The sequence below is a fragment of the Etheostoma spectabile genome, chromosome 4 (genome assembly GCF_008692095.1).
Source record: "Etheostoma spectabile isolate EspeVRDwgs_2016 chromosome 4, UIUC_Espe_1.0, whole genome shotgun sequence".
NCBI lineage: Eukaryota > Metazoa > Chordata > Actinopteri > Perciformes > Percidae > Etheostoma > Etheostoma spectabile.
This window is the reverse complement of record NC_045736.1, coordinates 19621656-19638314: the sequence shown is the minus strand read 5'-3', so window position 1 is coordinate 19638314 and position 16659 is coordinate 19621656. Positions and strand designations below refer to the sequence as shown.

At 39.9% G+C, this 16659-nt stretch overlaps 2 protein-coding genes and 1 long non-coding RNA gene across 3 annotated transcripts in view; all 3 read right to left on the bottom strand.

Moving 5' to 3' along the window:
• The window catches only part of LOC116688438 (uncharacterized), a 466907-nt gene that overhangs the window by 175052 nt on the left and 275196 nt on the right, over window positions 1-16659 (bottom strand). The gene's annotated exons all lie outside the window — the stretch shown is intronic.
• Window positions 62-12941, bottom strand: usp4 (ubiquitin specific peptidase 4 (proto-oncogene)). Its single transcript, XM_032514371.1, has 22 exons — window positions 12681-12941; window positions 11257-11384; window positions 11033-11163; window positions 10826-10952; window positions 10529-10674; window positions 9794-9855; window positions 9450-9596; window positions 8299-8416; window positions 8000-8173; window positions 7756-7914; window positions 7372-7596; window positions 6447-6530; window positions 6254-6348; window positions 5982-6164; window positions 5627-5859; window positions 5144-5362; window positions 4976-5046; window positions 4776-4891; window positions 4536-4685; window positions 2811-2914; window positions 2319-2407; window positions 62-2118 (listed from the first exon to the last, which is right to left on the bottom strand). Exons 1-22 carry the CDS (start codon window positions 12830-12832, stop codon window positions 1996-1998), a joined length of 3036 nt encoding a protein of 1011 aa, XP_032370262.1. The 5' UTR covers window positions 12833-12941; the 3' UTR covers window positions 62-1995.
• emc3 (ER membrane protein complex subunit 3) lies at window positions 13187-16640 on the bottom strand. The gene is made up of 9 exons (XM_032514449.1): window positions 16377-16640; window positions 15816-15993; window positions 15657-15714; window positions 15423-15516; window positions 15019-15123; window positions 14794-14875; window positions 14513-14592; window positions 14067-14149; window positions 13187-13983 (listed from the first exon to the last, which is right to left on the bottom strand). Exons 2-9 carry the CDS (start codon window positions 15968-15970, stop codon window positions 13855-13857), a joined length of 786 nt encoding a protein of 261 aa, XP_032370340.1. The 5' UTR covers window positions 15971-15993; window positions 16377-16640; the 3' UTR covers window positions 13187-13854.

The window sequence follows — 16659 nt, the reverse complement described above, 5'->3', positions numbered from 1 at the left end:
TGGGCTTATTAAGAGTATATATATTTTTAGTGTGTGTAATTAGTCCAAACAAACCACCTTGTTGAGGCTTCCAGTCTTTATTGTACTTTGAAATCAAATATTTCTCAGTTAAAAACAATAGTCGATATCGGGAATAAGATAAATATGAGGACAAGGATTTGTACACCTATTTCCAATAGTGTGATTATTTACATCTCTTATTTTCGAGTTTTGATTGCTGTTGTGATTTAAGATTTGCTGTATTTGCAGCTGGACTTTGTTTTCAACCAAGTATCTAGGATTATAGGTGTGATGTAAAGCTTTTCTAGGCATAGGGTTAAATGATTATATTTAGGTAGTCTTCTCTGAACAACATGATGGGCTGGACCAACTAGCAAAAAGGGCACTTGGAGGCCCTTCATATTAACATGCTGTAAGTGCATACTTTATGCCACAGAACAAGAATTCTGGAAATAGATCTATTAAGTACTAACCACCCTCTGATTTCACTAGAAGACCCTTGAGGCTATAAGAAAATGTGTTTTATGTTCCGTCACACTCGTACAAGCCACCTGTTAAAACTGCTTCTTGGGACTGCATTAAGATAAAGCAAAAAGATTAATCTCTTATGCTACCAACAGAGACAACGTTGCCTTATTTTACTTAACAGCCGAGTGGAAGTAGAAGTCCACATGCCTGCACCCAGTAGGGATTGCTTGTAAGTTGCTGCTGTCCTGACCCCATCTGATGACACATGTAGTTTGTTCCTAATGACAAGAAGCGAGTTCAAGTTTCATGAATAAAAGCACCACTTTTATACTAGTTTATTTTTGCTTCACTCAATGTGCTTTTAAGATATCAAATTACAGCAATTTCAATACAGAGCTGCATTGATGAACAAGACTAATAATGACAAGCCATTGCGGGTGAGCTAGGGGGTCGGGTCAGGCAGCAATCAAAATTTGCTTATAAGACACATTAAAAGGATCTAGAAGTGTATGACAGATCATAACCCTTAGTGTTAAGGCCAAATCATACAATTCTGTCATTTTTTAGATACACCAGAATCAGGTAGATAACGTACTCATGAAGAATTCAAAGTGCCCTGTTTTTAAATCAGGTTGCAGGAATCAAAAGGCCGCTTTTGCATTGTGATTATAAAAAAAAAAAGAAAATAAAGATTGGTAGCAGAGTAAGACTCCTCTCACAAGTTTAGAGTGCGAGAGACAGCACAGCCATTGTGCGTCAAAGAACAAAAAAAAAAAATGAAAGTAAGAGCAAGGCCGAAAAACTGCTTCTGCCACAACTCGTCAAGACGCAGATCTTAAAACCTTGAAGACATCCCCACTGTGGTTTAGATTGAAACGCAAGCCTCTCTCTGCCACAGTTACTCTGCAGCAGCAAGATCTCCCTCAGTGATCCACTCTATACAAGTGGAATAAGGTCACAGGATTCTTTCAACAAGCATGGCATGTATTGTTCTGTGTGATTATCACACTGTTAAAGTTAGCATTTACCTTAGCACAGCAAGATTATCAGAGAGAAATCTAGGCACAATGCCAGTATCCTGCTAATGTCTGAACAGTTGGTACATGTCATCATAAAAACATTAGAACACTTTGGTTGAAACAACATGTGCATTTGGCTTCTTTTTTTTAATATATTTCTGAAACATTTGTTTATCTGCGCATTTGAGGGCACTTCTAACATTCTGTTCATCCAGTGAGAGGATCTATATCCATTTAGACTCCTCTTTAGTTCCAGACTAGTAAATTATGATCAGAAATCAGTAGGCCACCCGCCGCAGGGAGGAAGTCTCTCAGGTCACTCTTCTGACAAGGCTGTTGGCTCTAGTTGACAACATACTAGACGGAAACCAAATAAAATACGGGGAAGGTAGGTTTAATAATGTTAAGTCTGTGGAGTCCTCTGTCGCTAAAGGAGCTTTGTGTGTGCGCCCGAGTGTCTCTATTTGCTGTATATGTTTCAGTGCGTTTCCCTTGGTGTCAGGGCTCCTCAGTTTGTGTCCATGTGGTCATCGACTGCTTCTGGGGCTCCTCCCAACGAGGCCGAAGGCTGAGGTTTGGAGGGGGCTTCCTCGTCTCTGCGCTGATAGAACAGCACATAAGCTGCTTTAGTCTGCAACGGGCGACAAGGATAGGATTACACTACAGAAACAAGGATACTCGACACCAAGGGCAGAAAGCCAAGAGGGCTGAGGGCTTATCTTCATCAACATCAGTCAATGATTTAAAAAAAAGGCTCAGAACATACTGCTGCACTGGGGGCATTCAAGTACAGGTTATCAAATTTATAAACAATAAAGATTCAAAACTCACCACAATCTGGTCCTCTGAGGCAGAGGAGACACTGCTGTCATCAAAGTAATACCACTTTCCGTCCACTTTATTCTTGCCATAAGCTGTGTCTGTTAGAGTGTAAGAAGTGTTAAACAGCTATTCAGTATTCTATTCGTTAATCCAGAAAGAGATAAGAAATTTTACACCAGTCCACTATAAATCGACAAAGCATGCGTGAGCCACTTGATAGCCATATTAAAATGTAACTGATTAGTGTCCATGGAGAAACGGTCATTCAGTTGACCATCTGTCAGCACATGGTAATGACACACTGTGTGCATGTTTAAAAAATAAAAAACAAACTGTGTTGGCACAAGAAATCGAAATCTGAAACTAAAACAGTTTAATGTTAAAATGAGCTATTAACAGCTCTGCATGCTATGGTGATGTGGAGTGATATTGGCCTGGGATTTCAGGCTAAACTTTAGTCTTATTCAAGAGATTAAAATGACAGAATGAACAGTGACTTACAGTGACCCCCTCCCATTCCTCCATAGTGGTTTGACACAGCAACAAGGTCATATACGTAGGGGCCGGCCTTGGGGTCACACACAAACTCGGACATGTTCAGATCCCTGGCAAAGAAAATATCATCAGTCTTAGGAAAATAAAAAAGGCATTGCCACACTGAAACAGCAATATTAAAATTAAATAAAACAGAATTTAAACAGCCAAGAAATAAAAGCTAGATTTTCTTAAAGTCACACTTAATGTAAAACACATAATATGGGCCTACTGGATGTTTGAGCCAACCTGAGTAAGCATGAGTCAGCCTTTTTTATAAAGAAGGATTTCAGTAACGTTTTTTCTGCCGCCTGGCATCTAGTGGATCGAGTTTCTCAACAGCGGTTGATATGTTCCTCACATATAATGCCAAGAGCGAGACAGGCAGCCACAACTTCTCCATTTTAAAAATGTTCAGGAAAATGTATACCATAACCTGTTAATGACTCATGCAGAGCTGAAAGGCCAGTTTTGAAATCTATATTAGTAACAAAAATCTAACATTTGAGGACAGAAAGAACACAGGAGTAATTATTCTTTCAAGTATGAAGTCAGTTGTGTGAGTTATAGACTACAGCTCCCCCTAGTGTAAAAGGGCCAATGATACAGCACTCAGAGTTCAATCTTCAAATGATAAACATCAATGACACTTAACGAAATACTGTGCATCCACAGCTCATTTGTCACAACCCGATCTGTATTTCTAATTGATTTCCCAAATATTAAAATTAATTATTACAATTCTGCATTAAGTAACTGCTTTTCTGAAGACCTGTGAAATTCAGAAATTTGAAAGCTCCTTCATGTCTACTGTCCACCTTCACAGGTGGTGTCTAATATTTTGAATGGTCAGACCTAGTGATGCAACAACCCACTCAACTCAAGGTTCAATACGATTCACAATATGATTTTCTCACAATTTGTTTCTTTAACAGAATAAAATGACTGAAAGAATTACTATATTTACATAAACTGTGCAAAACAGCAGATGTGTCCTATAAAAAGTGAACTGAAATTGTATTTTTTCTTAAAAACTAAAAAATATGGTTACATTTAAAGGATTTATTTAAGATGTAACATTAACTTTTAACAACTTTTTTCACCAGTTGCTGTCTAACGACAAAAACAAAAAACACTAGATGGCAGAAGGGTATTTTACAACATTGAATGCAACACAATGTTATGGAGCCGGACCCAAATGCAACACTAAATCCCCTGTCTGTTTACAGCGGCAGTGTCCATGCTTTCTCAAAGTGAAGCTCCTCTGTGACTTCAGCTGCCGACTCTTGTACGTCCTGGTGTTGGCATCCTTTCCAGTGGAATCCAGTCACAGTGTTACTTTGTTTAGCGGTCAGCATTTTAACCATGTTTAAGCCAGCTAACGTTACTAGCGGTATGCTAACGGTAGGCTTAGCTGCTGTATGTTTACCAGTGTCATGCCTTGGGCTGTTTAAAAATTGCATGGTGATTCTTTTTTTAAAATCTGAACTGGTTGTGATCTTTACACATTTACATTAATTCTTAACCGATTCCCAATGCATCGTTACATCCCTGGTCAGACCTCTTCTCAGGAAGGACCTGAAAACTACTAAAAAAACAAACAACAAACAACAGTGCCTTTTCTTATCAGACTAAAGCACTGTGCTTAAAAGGTATTTACTATGATGTCAATGAGCAATACTGTCTGCATACCTGATGGGAAAGTCCACCACTGTGTCCAGCTTGTCCCGCCAACACCGGTTGTAGGAAAATCGCTTTAGATGAACTACCAGAACGCGAGGCAGAGACCACAAGTCAAACTTTTTTGTGGCCTGTTGGTGTTTCTTACATGTTGGACAATACCTGCATTAAAAAAAGGATTGTATTTATATGACTAAGATACACACATTAGTGGTGGTTTGACAGAACTAGGCTCTAGTTGTGAATCCTTACCATGGATCGTGTTCTCCAAGTGTCTCCATGGTGGTAAAGAGCTCGATGCATTCCCTCAGAGCCACAGTGGCTTTCTTCTTTTGGGGCTGGAGCATACTCTCATGCTTCTCATAGGCCTGCATGTAATATTCACACATATATTAATAGACTGTTTGCATATCTTGTCACAGGATTTTTCTGATGAATAGTAACATACTGACCTCTGCTTCTTGTTCATCATAACACAGTTTCTTTGATTCTGTGTCCCAGTCAATAGCCACCGTTGAATGCGCTTCAAAGAGACACATGGGAGAGGCTGTGTCAACACAAAGTGGCTTTGAAAAGCAAAGCTATCAATGCAATTATAAGTTTAAAAGATTAGTACTAACGATTAAGTTTGAGGACATTTCCATCACAGGGCAGCGGGCTGATGTTAGCTGTTCCGTAAGAGTTGACTATGCTGAAAGTGAAGAGCTTGGCTGGCAAAGACTGCTTGGGCATGTCTCCTTTAGACCCATTTTCCAGGTCAGAGGTCTCCTCTTCCTCCTCTTCAGACTGGCCATTCTCTCGCTCTGGACTCACCTGGTGGTCCATGGCTTCCTCCTCACCTGAACAGGCAGCAATTAAATTTCATCACTTCTTTGCATGGCTGATCAATGTTTACTCTACATTTATTTAAAGTCCCAAAAAAGCTCAAATGTGCACCTAAAATAATCATGGACACAGACATTTTGAGAGACAGTTTAACTCCACAATTCTGTACTAGACAGTTTACAGTCGTTTTACACGTTTCCAATAAGAATAATGTGTTTATCACAGATTTTGCTTAACCTACACTATAGATTTGGTGACAGATCATGTTAGCTGCTTACCATCATAAAGCCCATTAGTTTTGTTGCATGTTCCTGAGTGGTTGTTGCCGTTACTGAAGCTGGCACTGCACGAGGCCCCTTCTGACAGGGGACTGCCACTGCCACCCAGGCTGGCATTGAGACTGGACGCTGTGGAACATTCAGGAGCTTGGCTGCAGCTGGCGACGGTTGCTGACGCCGAGGCTGAGGCTCTGCTTTCATTATGAGGGCTCTGGGATTGTTTTACATAGCGCCTGCAACAGGGAACAAAGGAGATTTGTTAACCAGCAAATATGCTCAGAACTCGCTTTTTATTAGCAGTCAAAAGCAGCGTCAAGTGGTTTCCTTCCCTGCTACCCACACAGTAGGCCCTTACCCAATCTTCTCTAGGATCTTGTCGTAAAGAATGTCTGCTATGAGGTTGTGTCTGGGCACGGTGAGGAGTAAGGGCTGGCCAAACAGCATGGTGCTTGTGGAACTTCCGACATGCTTGGAGTGGCGCTCCCTGAAATACACAGGCAGGTTCATCCTCTCACTGTCCTCCTCCTGTACCTCATATCTGCAAAGAGCAACAACACAAAACACTAACATTGTACACACCTAGTATTAAACCACAACCACAGTGACTCACTAAACAGCAAAACTTACACAAAGATGTCATCTTTTTCCATTATTTGGTTGAGGCCATCATCACGTCTGTAGATTTTATGGAACCTATGATTGTAAACATCAGCTACAACCATCTAGACAGAAATGTAAATTGCATGGTTAGTACATGCTATTTAAACCCAAAACAAAAGAAAATGTAAAGTTGGAAGTATAAAAAGAAAAAAATTCTAACATTTTCTGGAGGGAATCCACAGAGTTTGGACAAAGCGCTGCACAAGTCTGTCACTGTACCCAGTTTTGGGACCACAACTCGATACTGTCAGACAAAAAGAAGATATTATGATCTAAGTCAGTGAACAGATTATTTAAATGCTTGAGCTTTCAGAAACAAGTACAAAGCCAACTCAGTTCAGTTTGTTGTTCAGGTATTAGTTGGTCAGTATCCATTTACATTAGTTTAAACTAATAACTTGTAACGGGAAAATTACATTTAAGCATAATTTCATATGTCCTTCTATAATATGCATGTGTTGACTATTCGTATAATTATTCACAATGCTTTGCAGGGTGTATGACTTTTGAATCTCTCTTTGTGTGTCCTCTCTGGAGGAGAAGACGACTGTTTGTCTTTGCATTTTTCCCCTACAGACAAATGCCACAAAACAGTTGTCTCAGGAGAGATGTTTAAGCTACCTGGTCCCAGGTCCCAGGTCATAGACCTATTCAGAGAGACAAGATGTTCGTTTTCTTCTGTTAAGATAGAATGACCGATAAAGAAACTTGACACAAAAGGGCAGATTCAAAAGATGTAACAGCTCCAACTTGTCTGCCTGGGAAGATTAATGTTATGCTAAGATTAGACTGTTTTCCAAACAAGGTAATTTTTTCTCTGGTGGCACGGGATATAAGGCAGGATATCACTGATGTACTGTTGCAAGACGCTGGTCACTCTGTGACTGATGTTTACATTGTGAAAACCATTCTTATCATTTGATTGTTCTCTGCAGAAAACAATTAAAACTTCACTGAAGACCAAACCTGGATTAAGTTTGCTGCCTGTCTTTATTTTGTTTCAACAAAGTCTCACTTCCAACAGATTCCTCTCTCGCTGTACAAGAAACTTCCACGACAAACTCTTGAGCTTAATTCCACCTCACCTGTGTGGGTCTTGACTCAGGGTCTGATCGCACCAGGAAAACCTCCATAGTACGGTCCTTCTTCATGGGGAGAGGCAGTGTGAGGTAGCAGAATGGGTCAAAGGTTACGGACACCTTGGAGCACTCTGGGCACACCAAAGTGGATTTGAAGAGGCCGTGAAAAATATCAACTATAATCGAGTCATTGCGCAGGCGGTGGTTTGTCCAGGCTTCCTTTGCTACAATCTGTAATTCCACAACCAATCGAGAAATATTTTTATTAGATGCCACTTTAAAAAAAAAGTATAACTCCATATTGTAAAGTGTTGTTATAAAACAGCTTTGATAGAAGCACACAATGTGCAGCTTTAAAACCAGTATGTCATTTAAAGGTATGCACTATACCTCGTCTGGACGGCCCTCTGCATCCCTCAGGGCCAGATAAGGCTTCTTTTTGACGCGGTTCAGATCTTCATGGAGCCCGTCAAGCAGGAAGGCCAACAGCTCCTGAGAGTCCTGCTGCTGGTAGCCCGAAAACTGGGGGGCAAAACGCCCAACCTGGGTCTTGAAACAAAAAGGAACATTTTATCAACATTGTTTGTAGCTGTCAGATTATGGATAGATCATGAAGTTGTTTGAGACAACTCACCTTGAAAGTACGTGGGGCCACATAGCTGCTGCGGCTCAGCCACATCTGCTTTACTAGATCTGCATAGGCCTCTGCAATCTCACCCCTCATTCCCAGGGGATTCTCTCGATTGATTTCTGCCTCATACTGGTCATTTAGGAAGTACTCAGTGAGTGGAGATGCATTGCTCAGGCACTGGAAGAAGAGGAATTTTAAGCGGATTATGTACACATAAAACCCCAAAACATAGCAACTGACTCTTTCTGAATGGAATGGAATGCAAGTTCATCTTTGCAATTTTTTTTTTTTTTTTTTTTTACCTGGAGAGCAGAATTCATGAAGCATGTGTTGCCCAAATTACTGAGACCACACAGGCCAGGCTGTGACTGTGACTCTCTGTAGTTGTAGGAGGAGCTGTATGAATTGTAGCCTCCCAATCTGTTAGAAGAGCAGAGTTGTTACTGTCAGTATCCTAAAAGACACGATGCTGTGATGTGCTGCTGCACCCTTCCTCTGGAATGCCCTCCCCGACCACATCAAACAGTCAAGCACCCTGCCATCCTTCAAACAGGCCCTCAAAACTCCCCTTTTCAAACTTGCATTTTCCTGTTGACAGACTTTCTCAGTTGTTTCCCTCCTTTTCATTGCCCACCTCTTTTGCTTGCCTCTGCACCTATGTTTTCTTTTTATTTTTGTCTGTCATATAACCTTGTCTATTTATCTTGTCTGTCTGTTATATCTATTTAACCAAAACTGTAAAGCGTCTTTGAGTGTTTAGAAAAGAGCTATAGAAATTAAATGTATTATTTATTAAAATAAATGTATTATTAAAATGAAGCCAAATGTTTAAACAAGACATTCAAATATGGCACGTGGATAAAATATCAGATCCACAAAATATCACTTCAAGAGTATGTTGACTACTTATTATGCGTACCTCAAGGAATTGTCAACAAGTAATATTTCATCACCATCGCACTCTTGTCCATATTTTGAATACTGGCATACCCAGTCATCAAAGCAAATCATGAACATATATATGCCCGTAAACTCATAAGCACAGGAGCCCAGGGCATTTACAAGTTAAAAAACTGAGTTATTTAATGATTAAAACTATCCTGACTACAGCATTGTAGTGTTGGTATAAATTTGATACAAGCCAACTTTAAAATGGGTGTTACATACACTGCTTTTGTGGGAGACGCACAGTGTTGCAAAACAAATGGAAAAACTGATGACAATGAAAAGCAGAAGTACTATAAAATCAGAACTAACAATATGAGAAAAAGCACATACTTTTAATTCTTCAGTGTCTAACAGTAAATTAATGTATCTGTCCTATCAACAAAGACCTCATGCTCTGATGAAGGTCTGTAGGGAGTGATCAGTTAGACTGATGTATTGATTCAATAGATGTCTTAAATGCAAGAGTATTGTGCGACAATCTCCTCAATCAGAAATGAACTCTTGCCTGTTGCCAGAGGAGGTGCTGTTGTTAAGTGTGTAGCCGGGGCTACAACTGCTGTCTCCATTAGTTACTGTTGAAGAGATACTGGCTGTTGAGTTGGAGGAGAGTTTTGGGGAGGTAGTGAAATTCCTGGATGGGGTTGTACTGGATCTGGTAAGCAAGATTAAAAATCAGGCTTTACAAAAACACATTTGTAAAATATTAAAAAATAATCCCTCAAATATTCAAGGTTATGCAAACGTTGATATATTAATTGATGTATACATTAAATGCTCTAAAACTCTATATAGGATGTGATTTATCTCATTCTCACACTGAATGACATAACAACAACAAGATATGCTTACTTGGGATGGGAGGCTTGTCTGGGCCACGTGCCATCCTCATTCTTCAGTTCAATAACAAGCACCTGTGAGAAAACAAGCTAAATGAGAGCCAAGTTGGCACAACTGACCTTCATGTCAGAGCTATCATGTCTCAAGCTTGAATTTAATACTAAGAGTTAAATGTGTGCCGAGTGCTGCCGAGCTTCAGCAGCTGGAGGTCTATCAACTGCACTAACTTCAACGTGTGTACTTTGTCTCATGCCTTTCACATTGCAACTTGTGACTATAAAGTGTGGACGCAATAGCATGAACACCTGTACAGTTGAATCAAATTCAATAAAAACGGTATTATAGTTAATAAAACTTTTAAAGATCTTTTTTTTTGGATGACAGGGTCACAGAGGTATTAGCGCTACTCTACAGTAGCATTTGGGGCCATAGTTTGTTTTGATGAATTAGATTGTGTTATGTGGTAAAATACTCTCTTTTCACCACCCAGTCCAACCCCCGTTTATGTAAAGGGGCACACATTAAACATTAAAACTTTAACAATATATATCTATTGCAGGAATGTATTGTATTCCAATCGACTCTCAGAGTTTCTGTTATTCTGTGCAATGCCTGTATATAAATTATGTATGCACAGAGTATCAATATGTTACTGGGCTGTGGTGTTCTTCAAAAGAAATGAGGAACAGTATATGAAGAGTATATGAATGATCTGGAGGTTATATGAATAACACAGCTCTACGCTACCTGCCCCTGGAAGAGACCAGCATCCTGTACGGTGCTGTCTGGCTTGTTCAGCTGCTCGTAGGTGTTGCTCATGTATTTGTTCCAGAGTCGTGTCTCCTTCTCTGATGGGATATTGAACAGCGTCCTCATCTCCTTCTCTATAGTATCTAGAAAGAAGGGATTTGCAAGGCTTGCTCATTATCTTTCTGCTTCATTTTTTTTTTTTTTTTTTTTAAACACAAAACACATTTAATGACTGACAATGGATGATATTTCCGGCAGCATTTAAGTTCATTGAACACTCATGTAGACCCTCACCTATAGTATCAGCTTTACTGAAATGACGTGTGACAACATTGTCCATGTTGTCATTCTCACACAAGTTCAGCTCCAGCAAATAAACTTCCACCTTGCAGTGCTTGACAAACATGCCATGCTCAACAACCTGGAGAAGAAAGAAGACATTTAGAAGCCCAATAGATAAGTGAATAGTCAAAGTAAAAAAAATATCTTTAACAGCATTACCTTCCTGACGATGGGTCTTTGGCCCTCAAGGCAGCCGTACCAGCTCACAAGTTTATTCCATGCCTCAGTGGGTACAAGAACATAGTCCAGCTCATCTATAAGGTGCTCCTTCAGGGCTTGAGTCTCCTGGTCTTTAAGGAGAAAAAAACAACCATTTAAATCTCTGTAGGATTTGTGCTGTTCTCAACGGCCAATAGATGCTTGTTTAAAGATCAAAGTTCTACCTGAGAACAGCCCGGAGTTATCAATTGGTCCTGGATAGAGGCTACGTTCTCCAACATTGTACATGTCCCAGCTGTCAAATCCGACATATTTCTTCCATTGTTTGAACCACCGGCTATCTATTAGATACCTAAAACAAATAAATTGGTAGCAATTAATTACAAACACATCACACTTTGAGTGACACTTGATCATTTTCTTTCACACTTTAAGACTCAAACTTAATAAAGCATTTTTTGGTCACCGGATATGTTCAGAATTATGAAGGGTTAAGAGATGATACTATACATGCAGTTTGGACAAGCATTGCACTTAGTCTTATGCAACACTAGTTCACAGCAAGCTAGTTTGACTTAATCTCCTACCAAGCGAGAATCTCCTTTAGCTAATAGGCTTGTTAGCAAGCATCTATATAATAAGACATTAGGGTCGTGGAACTATTTTGTTCGACCACTGTCAGAATCAATGCAAAAGCCTGCCCTTTAAACTGAGGTTAATTTCCCAAACTATGCAACAGTGTTAACGGGCTTAGGGAAAATAATACATTTCAACTTCAATTCCATGGGATAGAAGTTCATCTTTTACTACGGTATCATGAAATACTAATCTAAAGCTGACTAATTTCAACAAGTAGCTAGCTATATGAACTTATTAGCAGAGTAGCTAGTAGCTGACAGACATACCAAATGTGGCATGTTTTCCCTTAGTGCCCATTTCTATCAACAACAAGGCAATTCAAATCATTGCTTATCTGACATGTATCCGTCGTAAATGTGAGTACTGTGGTGAAGCCTCTTTAATACACCTAGCTGCATTATGCCCAGGGCCTGGATAGTCTTTCAGATATGAAACAATATTAGCAAACACAGAAGGCAGGCTAGTAAACAAATCTGTTGAGTCAACTTCAACTGGCATGTCATTACAAGTATGTAACGTCATTGCAAAATATTCCTGTTAAAGGCCCATTTCCTGATCACTAGCTAGCTACTTATAAAGCGACGAGCCGGTTTAACTGCCAGAACACACCAACTGAATTCAGGGCCTATTCTTTCAGCCGACTAGCCACCACATCAGCCAACGTCACTTTACGTGTCACAAACGGGCATTAACGTTTAAGAACTCTGCAAATGAGCCACGCAGTTAGCCATGTTAGTTTGGTTGTTTATATCCAACGTTAAAAGCTGTTAGTACAGGCACCACTCATAACAGAGACGTTGTAAAGTCATGCTGGCTAGCAATTGGCATGCTAACTTGTTCAACATTAGCTGGCCAAAATGTCGGTAGCATAGCAGTTTTCGATTTTAGACTTGCAACCATAGGTGCCGTTAGCTTGCTAGCTTTAGCATGTTAGCATTTCCTGTTTCTCACTAGCTAACGTTAGCTTAGCTTAAACACCTAGGTAACGTTTGCCGTTGCCGGCTCTTACCATTCGTCGCCCTTTCTTAGAGTTGTTTTCAATAGTGACCCAATAGTCTGTTTTTGATTTTCGGTTGAGGGGGTTGGCATTTCTGCGGCTACCGGCTCGGAGTCGGAGTCTGCCGCGCCACCCGGCTCGGGTCCGCCTCCTTCGGCCATCATGCAGCGAGTCTGCCGGTATCGTGAACGCGCGCACTTGGTCGAGCTTCAGAGCCCTGTTCATGGGAAACGTTCTTCCTCTACGGTACACTCCAGTGCGAGTGCTCTGTCGTCACCATCGCCACACCAGTAGGTCACAGGATAGCCAGCAGCAGTATACCAAGGAGACTACTTTACAATACGTCCGTCTATTGTTATGAACTCAGAGTATCTTCTGGGGAATCAATAAACGTCAGCATTGATTTCACCTTTGAAAATGCACAGCCTGAAGGATGACTGACACAGTAGTCAAATTATTCTTTTACATGCCCATGGTATCTTAAATGTCTTGGGTACATTGCAACAAAGAAAACAGGGTATTGTCAAAACAGGCTTTATGCTGTACAAAACACAGAAGAGTTACATTACAAAATAAACCGTCTACTTACTTCAAAAACACCATTTCAATCACACAAACATTCCTGCCAAAAACTCAGTCAACTTTAGACAGCTGAGACAGCACAGCTGATTTTTATATGACCTAACAAAAGTCATTAAAGAGTATTAAGTATAATTAAATAAACATAGTTCAGATCTGTAAAATGATAGTGTTGTATTGTTTAAACATGATACATATGAACATTGAGACAGCTAATCTAGCTGTGCATGACATAAGAAATTAGCACTAGAAGTTCATTCTTTTAACTAATGGCATACACTTACAAGCTAATGCATTCCAATAAGCTTAAAGCCACTAAATTTCTCCCAAACATCTCCTTGTCTCAAAGGGTGAAATAAAGTAATGCTTTCTAATATGCATGAGACAGCACCTGAACTAGTGTAATTTAAGTCATTTCAGATATTCTATGGAAATGTAAATGAAAGGAAATGTAAAAATACATGTACTGTAAAAAGACAAGGACGACAAATAGGTGAATGTAACCTTTGCATAACATGAAGGAATTTCCCCATCTCTGTTTCAACCAAAAACTAATCCCTGCAATGATCAAAATTCAAATTGGCTCCAAGTAGAAATGACCAGGCCATCAGAAGATACCACTTGGCAGCTCCTTGCTAAACATGCCATCGAGGTCCAGCTCTCTGCTCATCAGATCCTCCTCTACACTCTCCAACGCCCACTGATGGTCTGTCAGTTCCAGTGCCTCCCACTCAGCCTGAAATCAAGGGCACTCATTACATGAACAACCAAGTGAAGCCTAACCTCATTAATATATTATGCTGAAACTACAGGATATACCTTGAAAGCTTTGTTTGTATCTGCAGGCATTGCCATGGCAGCACCACTCATTTGCTCCTGCATGATCCTTGACTGATCAGCACCTGTAAAGATAACAAAAACAATCATCATCTGTCAATGAAAAATAATAACTTTGAATGCAAACTCTTTCAGCATAGATAAGGCATTATGGAATTTGCATTACTCATAAGACTGAATTGATTTGTAAATATCAATAGCTAGGTAAAACTTAAAATGAAACAACTCTCAGATTGCATGTATTGAAATTAAATATTGTTTTTGTGTTCATATTCCTGTGAATCAAATAACTACTTGTAGTATGCTCGGGGTTGCTATTACTGTTAAACCTGAGAATCAGCACAAGTAGAATACACATTTTCATGTAATAATCCAACAATTTGACATTAAAAAACACTCAAAATTATCTTAAAATGAGCTAAATTTACCATTATCTTGTCCTAGAATCAATGAGTACATGCTTCGTAGTCCAAACACGTTCAGGAAATACCATGATGCTGAGCTCACCCTAGATGATGATGATGATAAAACACACACACACACACACACACACACACACACACACACACACACACACACACACACACACACACACACACACACACACACACACACACACACACACACACACACACAACAAAACCCATTAAGCATTTTGAGTTTAATACTTTGCAGCATCTCTAGATTTTGTTTTATGTATCAAATTTACCAGGAGGCATCCAGTGAAAGCAGCTCTATTCCTTGCTGAAGCATGGGCTTGAATCGCAGAGTAAGAGGGAAGGGAACCTTAGCTGTGTTAAATAGAGTACAGAAAGAACTCAATATATGACTTCAATAGAATCAATATCTGTTAGCACAACAAATTAAAATTCTGTTTTGTTCATGACATCCCACACCACAAGCCTCAAGATCTCCGAGAGAGCTAGATCATTACTTGTTACAAATCCTGAAAAGGTCCAGTTGATCCAGCCTCCAATGAGGATCATGGGAAGCACATTGGTGACATTTCCTTTCATCATATCTGTCAGCATGCTGGGATCTGTAAAAAGATACAGTATGCAACAAAATGCACTGAATGGAAGTCTTGCAAAAGACTCATTTTTTATAAATATAATTGATAACTGTGCTTCTCTAAAAAAAAAGAAGAAGCAAACATGTCCCTTTAACAGTATTCTTTGACAAATACAGATATAAAGCACAAAACACCTGGGAGCTTAACTCTTTAAATGACAATTTTATTTATTTATTTTCAATGGGTTTCTTTATGAAGGGCCACTGTGAATTATAACACTGACCATTGCATCATCATAACCTGTATATGGGTAAATAAAGGCTTACCTGTCATTGGAGAGGGTGGAACAACCTTTCTTTTGGTCTTCTTGAAAAATCCATCTTCTTGATTATTGAAGTAGAACTTCCTCATCAAAAAAGACTGAAACAAAGACACATTTTCAATAAACACTGTAGCTGCAGAATATGTGCAAAATGCAAAGACCAGTGTTTTGTATTGTGTGTGCATTCCGTACAAACTAACTTGTACATGTGTTGAAGATGGAAGATGAAATTCCCTACCTGTTTGGGAATGTATTTTCCATTTTCTCTGAGGATTCTGCTCCGAATAAGAACTTGGCTGGATTTGGATATGAAACAACATATTAGTCCACATGAAATTGGAGTTTAAATGTGGATTTATACACTCCCCCCTCACAATTAATGATTACGTAACGTTACCTGTCAGAAACCTGTTCTAACGTCAACTTCTTGTCACTTTGAAGAAGAATGGATACATAATGCCGAATCACCCCGACAAGAAAGGTGATGAAGACAATGGGTAACACCACCCAAAGTCGAATATTGGAGTCCAACAGAAGCTCCGGCTCAGCCATTCAGCCTGGTAACGTTAGCTTAACTGAACAATGAAAGACACAGCAAGACGAGCGTAAGATAAAGCAGGAACGTTTAACACAGCTTTTGTTCGTCTCTAATATTGACGTGGCGTTCTAACTAATGATGTGAGGCCTTTTAATGTAACAGTTTGCACGACCGTGCTTTGAAACCACAGTTTGAAGAGCTGTCAGTCATTTAGCTAGCTAGCTAGTCAGCGTCAACAAGATAACGTATTAATAGGTATCAAGCTAATGAGCTAGCGGTTAACGCTTAACAACCCAAGCCCCACTTCACAGAGTGACCTGTTTTTTAACAAACAGCAGCAGTAATATGAATGAAACCACTACCGACAAACAGCTGACGCTAGTGGTTTGCTAATGTGAACGTTAGCCAGGCTAACGTTACCTTCTTCCCTGATGCCTGGCCCGGGTCACAGTTGGCTGGAGCTGGCGAGTCGTCTTAGCGCAGCTGCGACTACTTGCAGTGTTTTTTTCCAACTACGATAGACCCAAATCATACGCTATGTGAGGTAGTTTATTAAATCGAATAATCTTTAACAGTTTGCATCCACTGCCGCTGCCATTGCGCTGTGGCGTTGGCTCCAGGAAGGATGAGAGCAGATTTCTGCTTCTGCAGCTCATCCGCTTCTCACTGGGACTGCAGCGCCACCTCGCGCCGATGGGGGGGA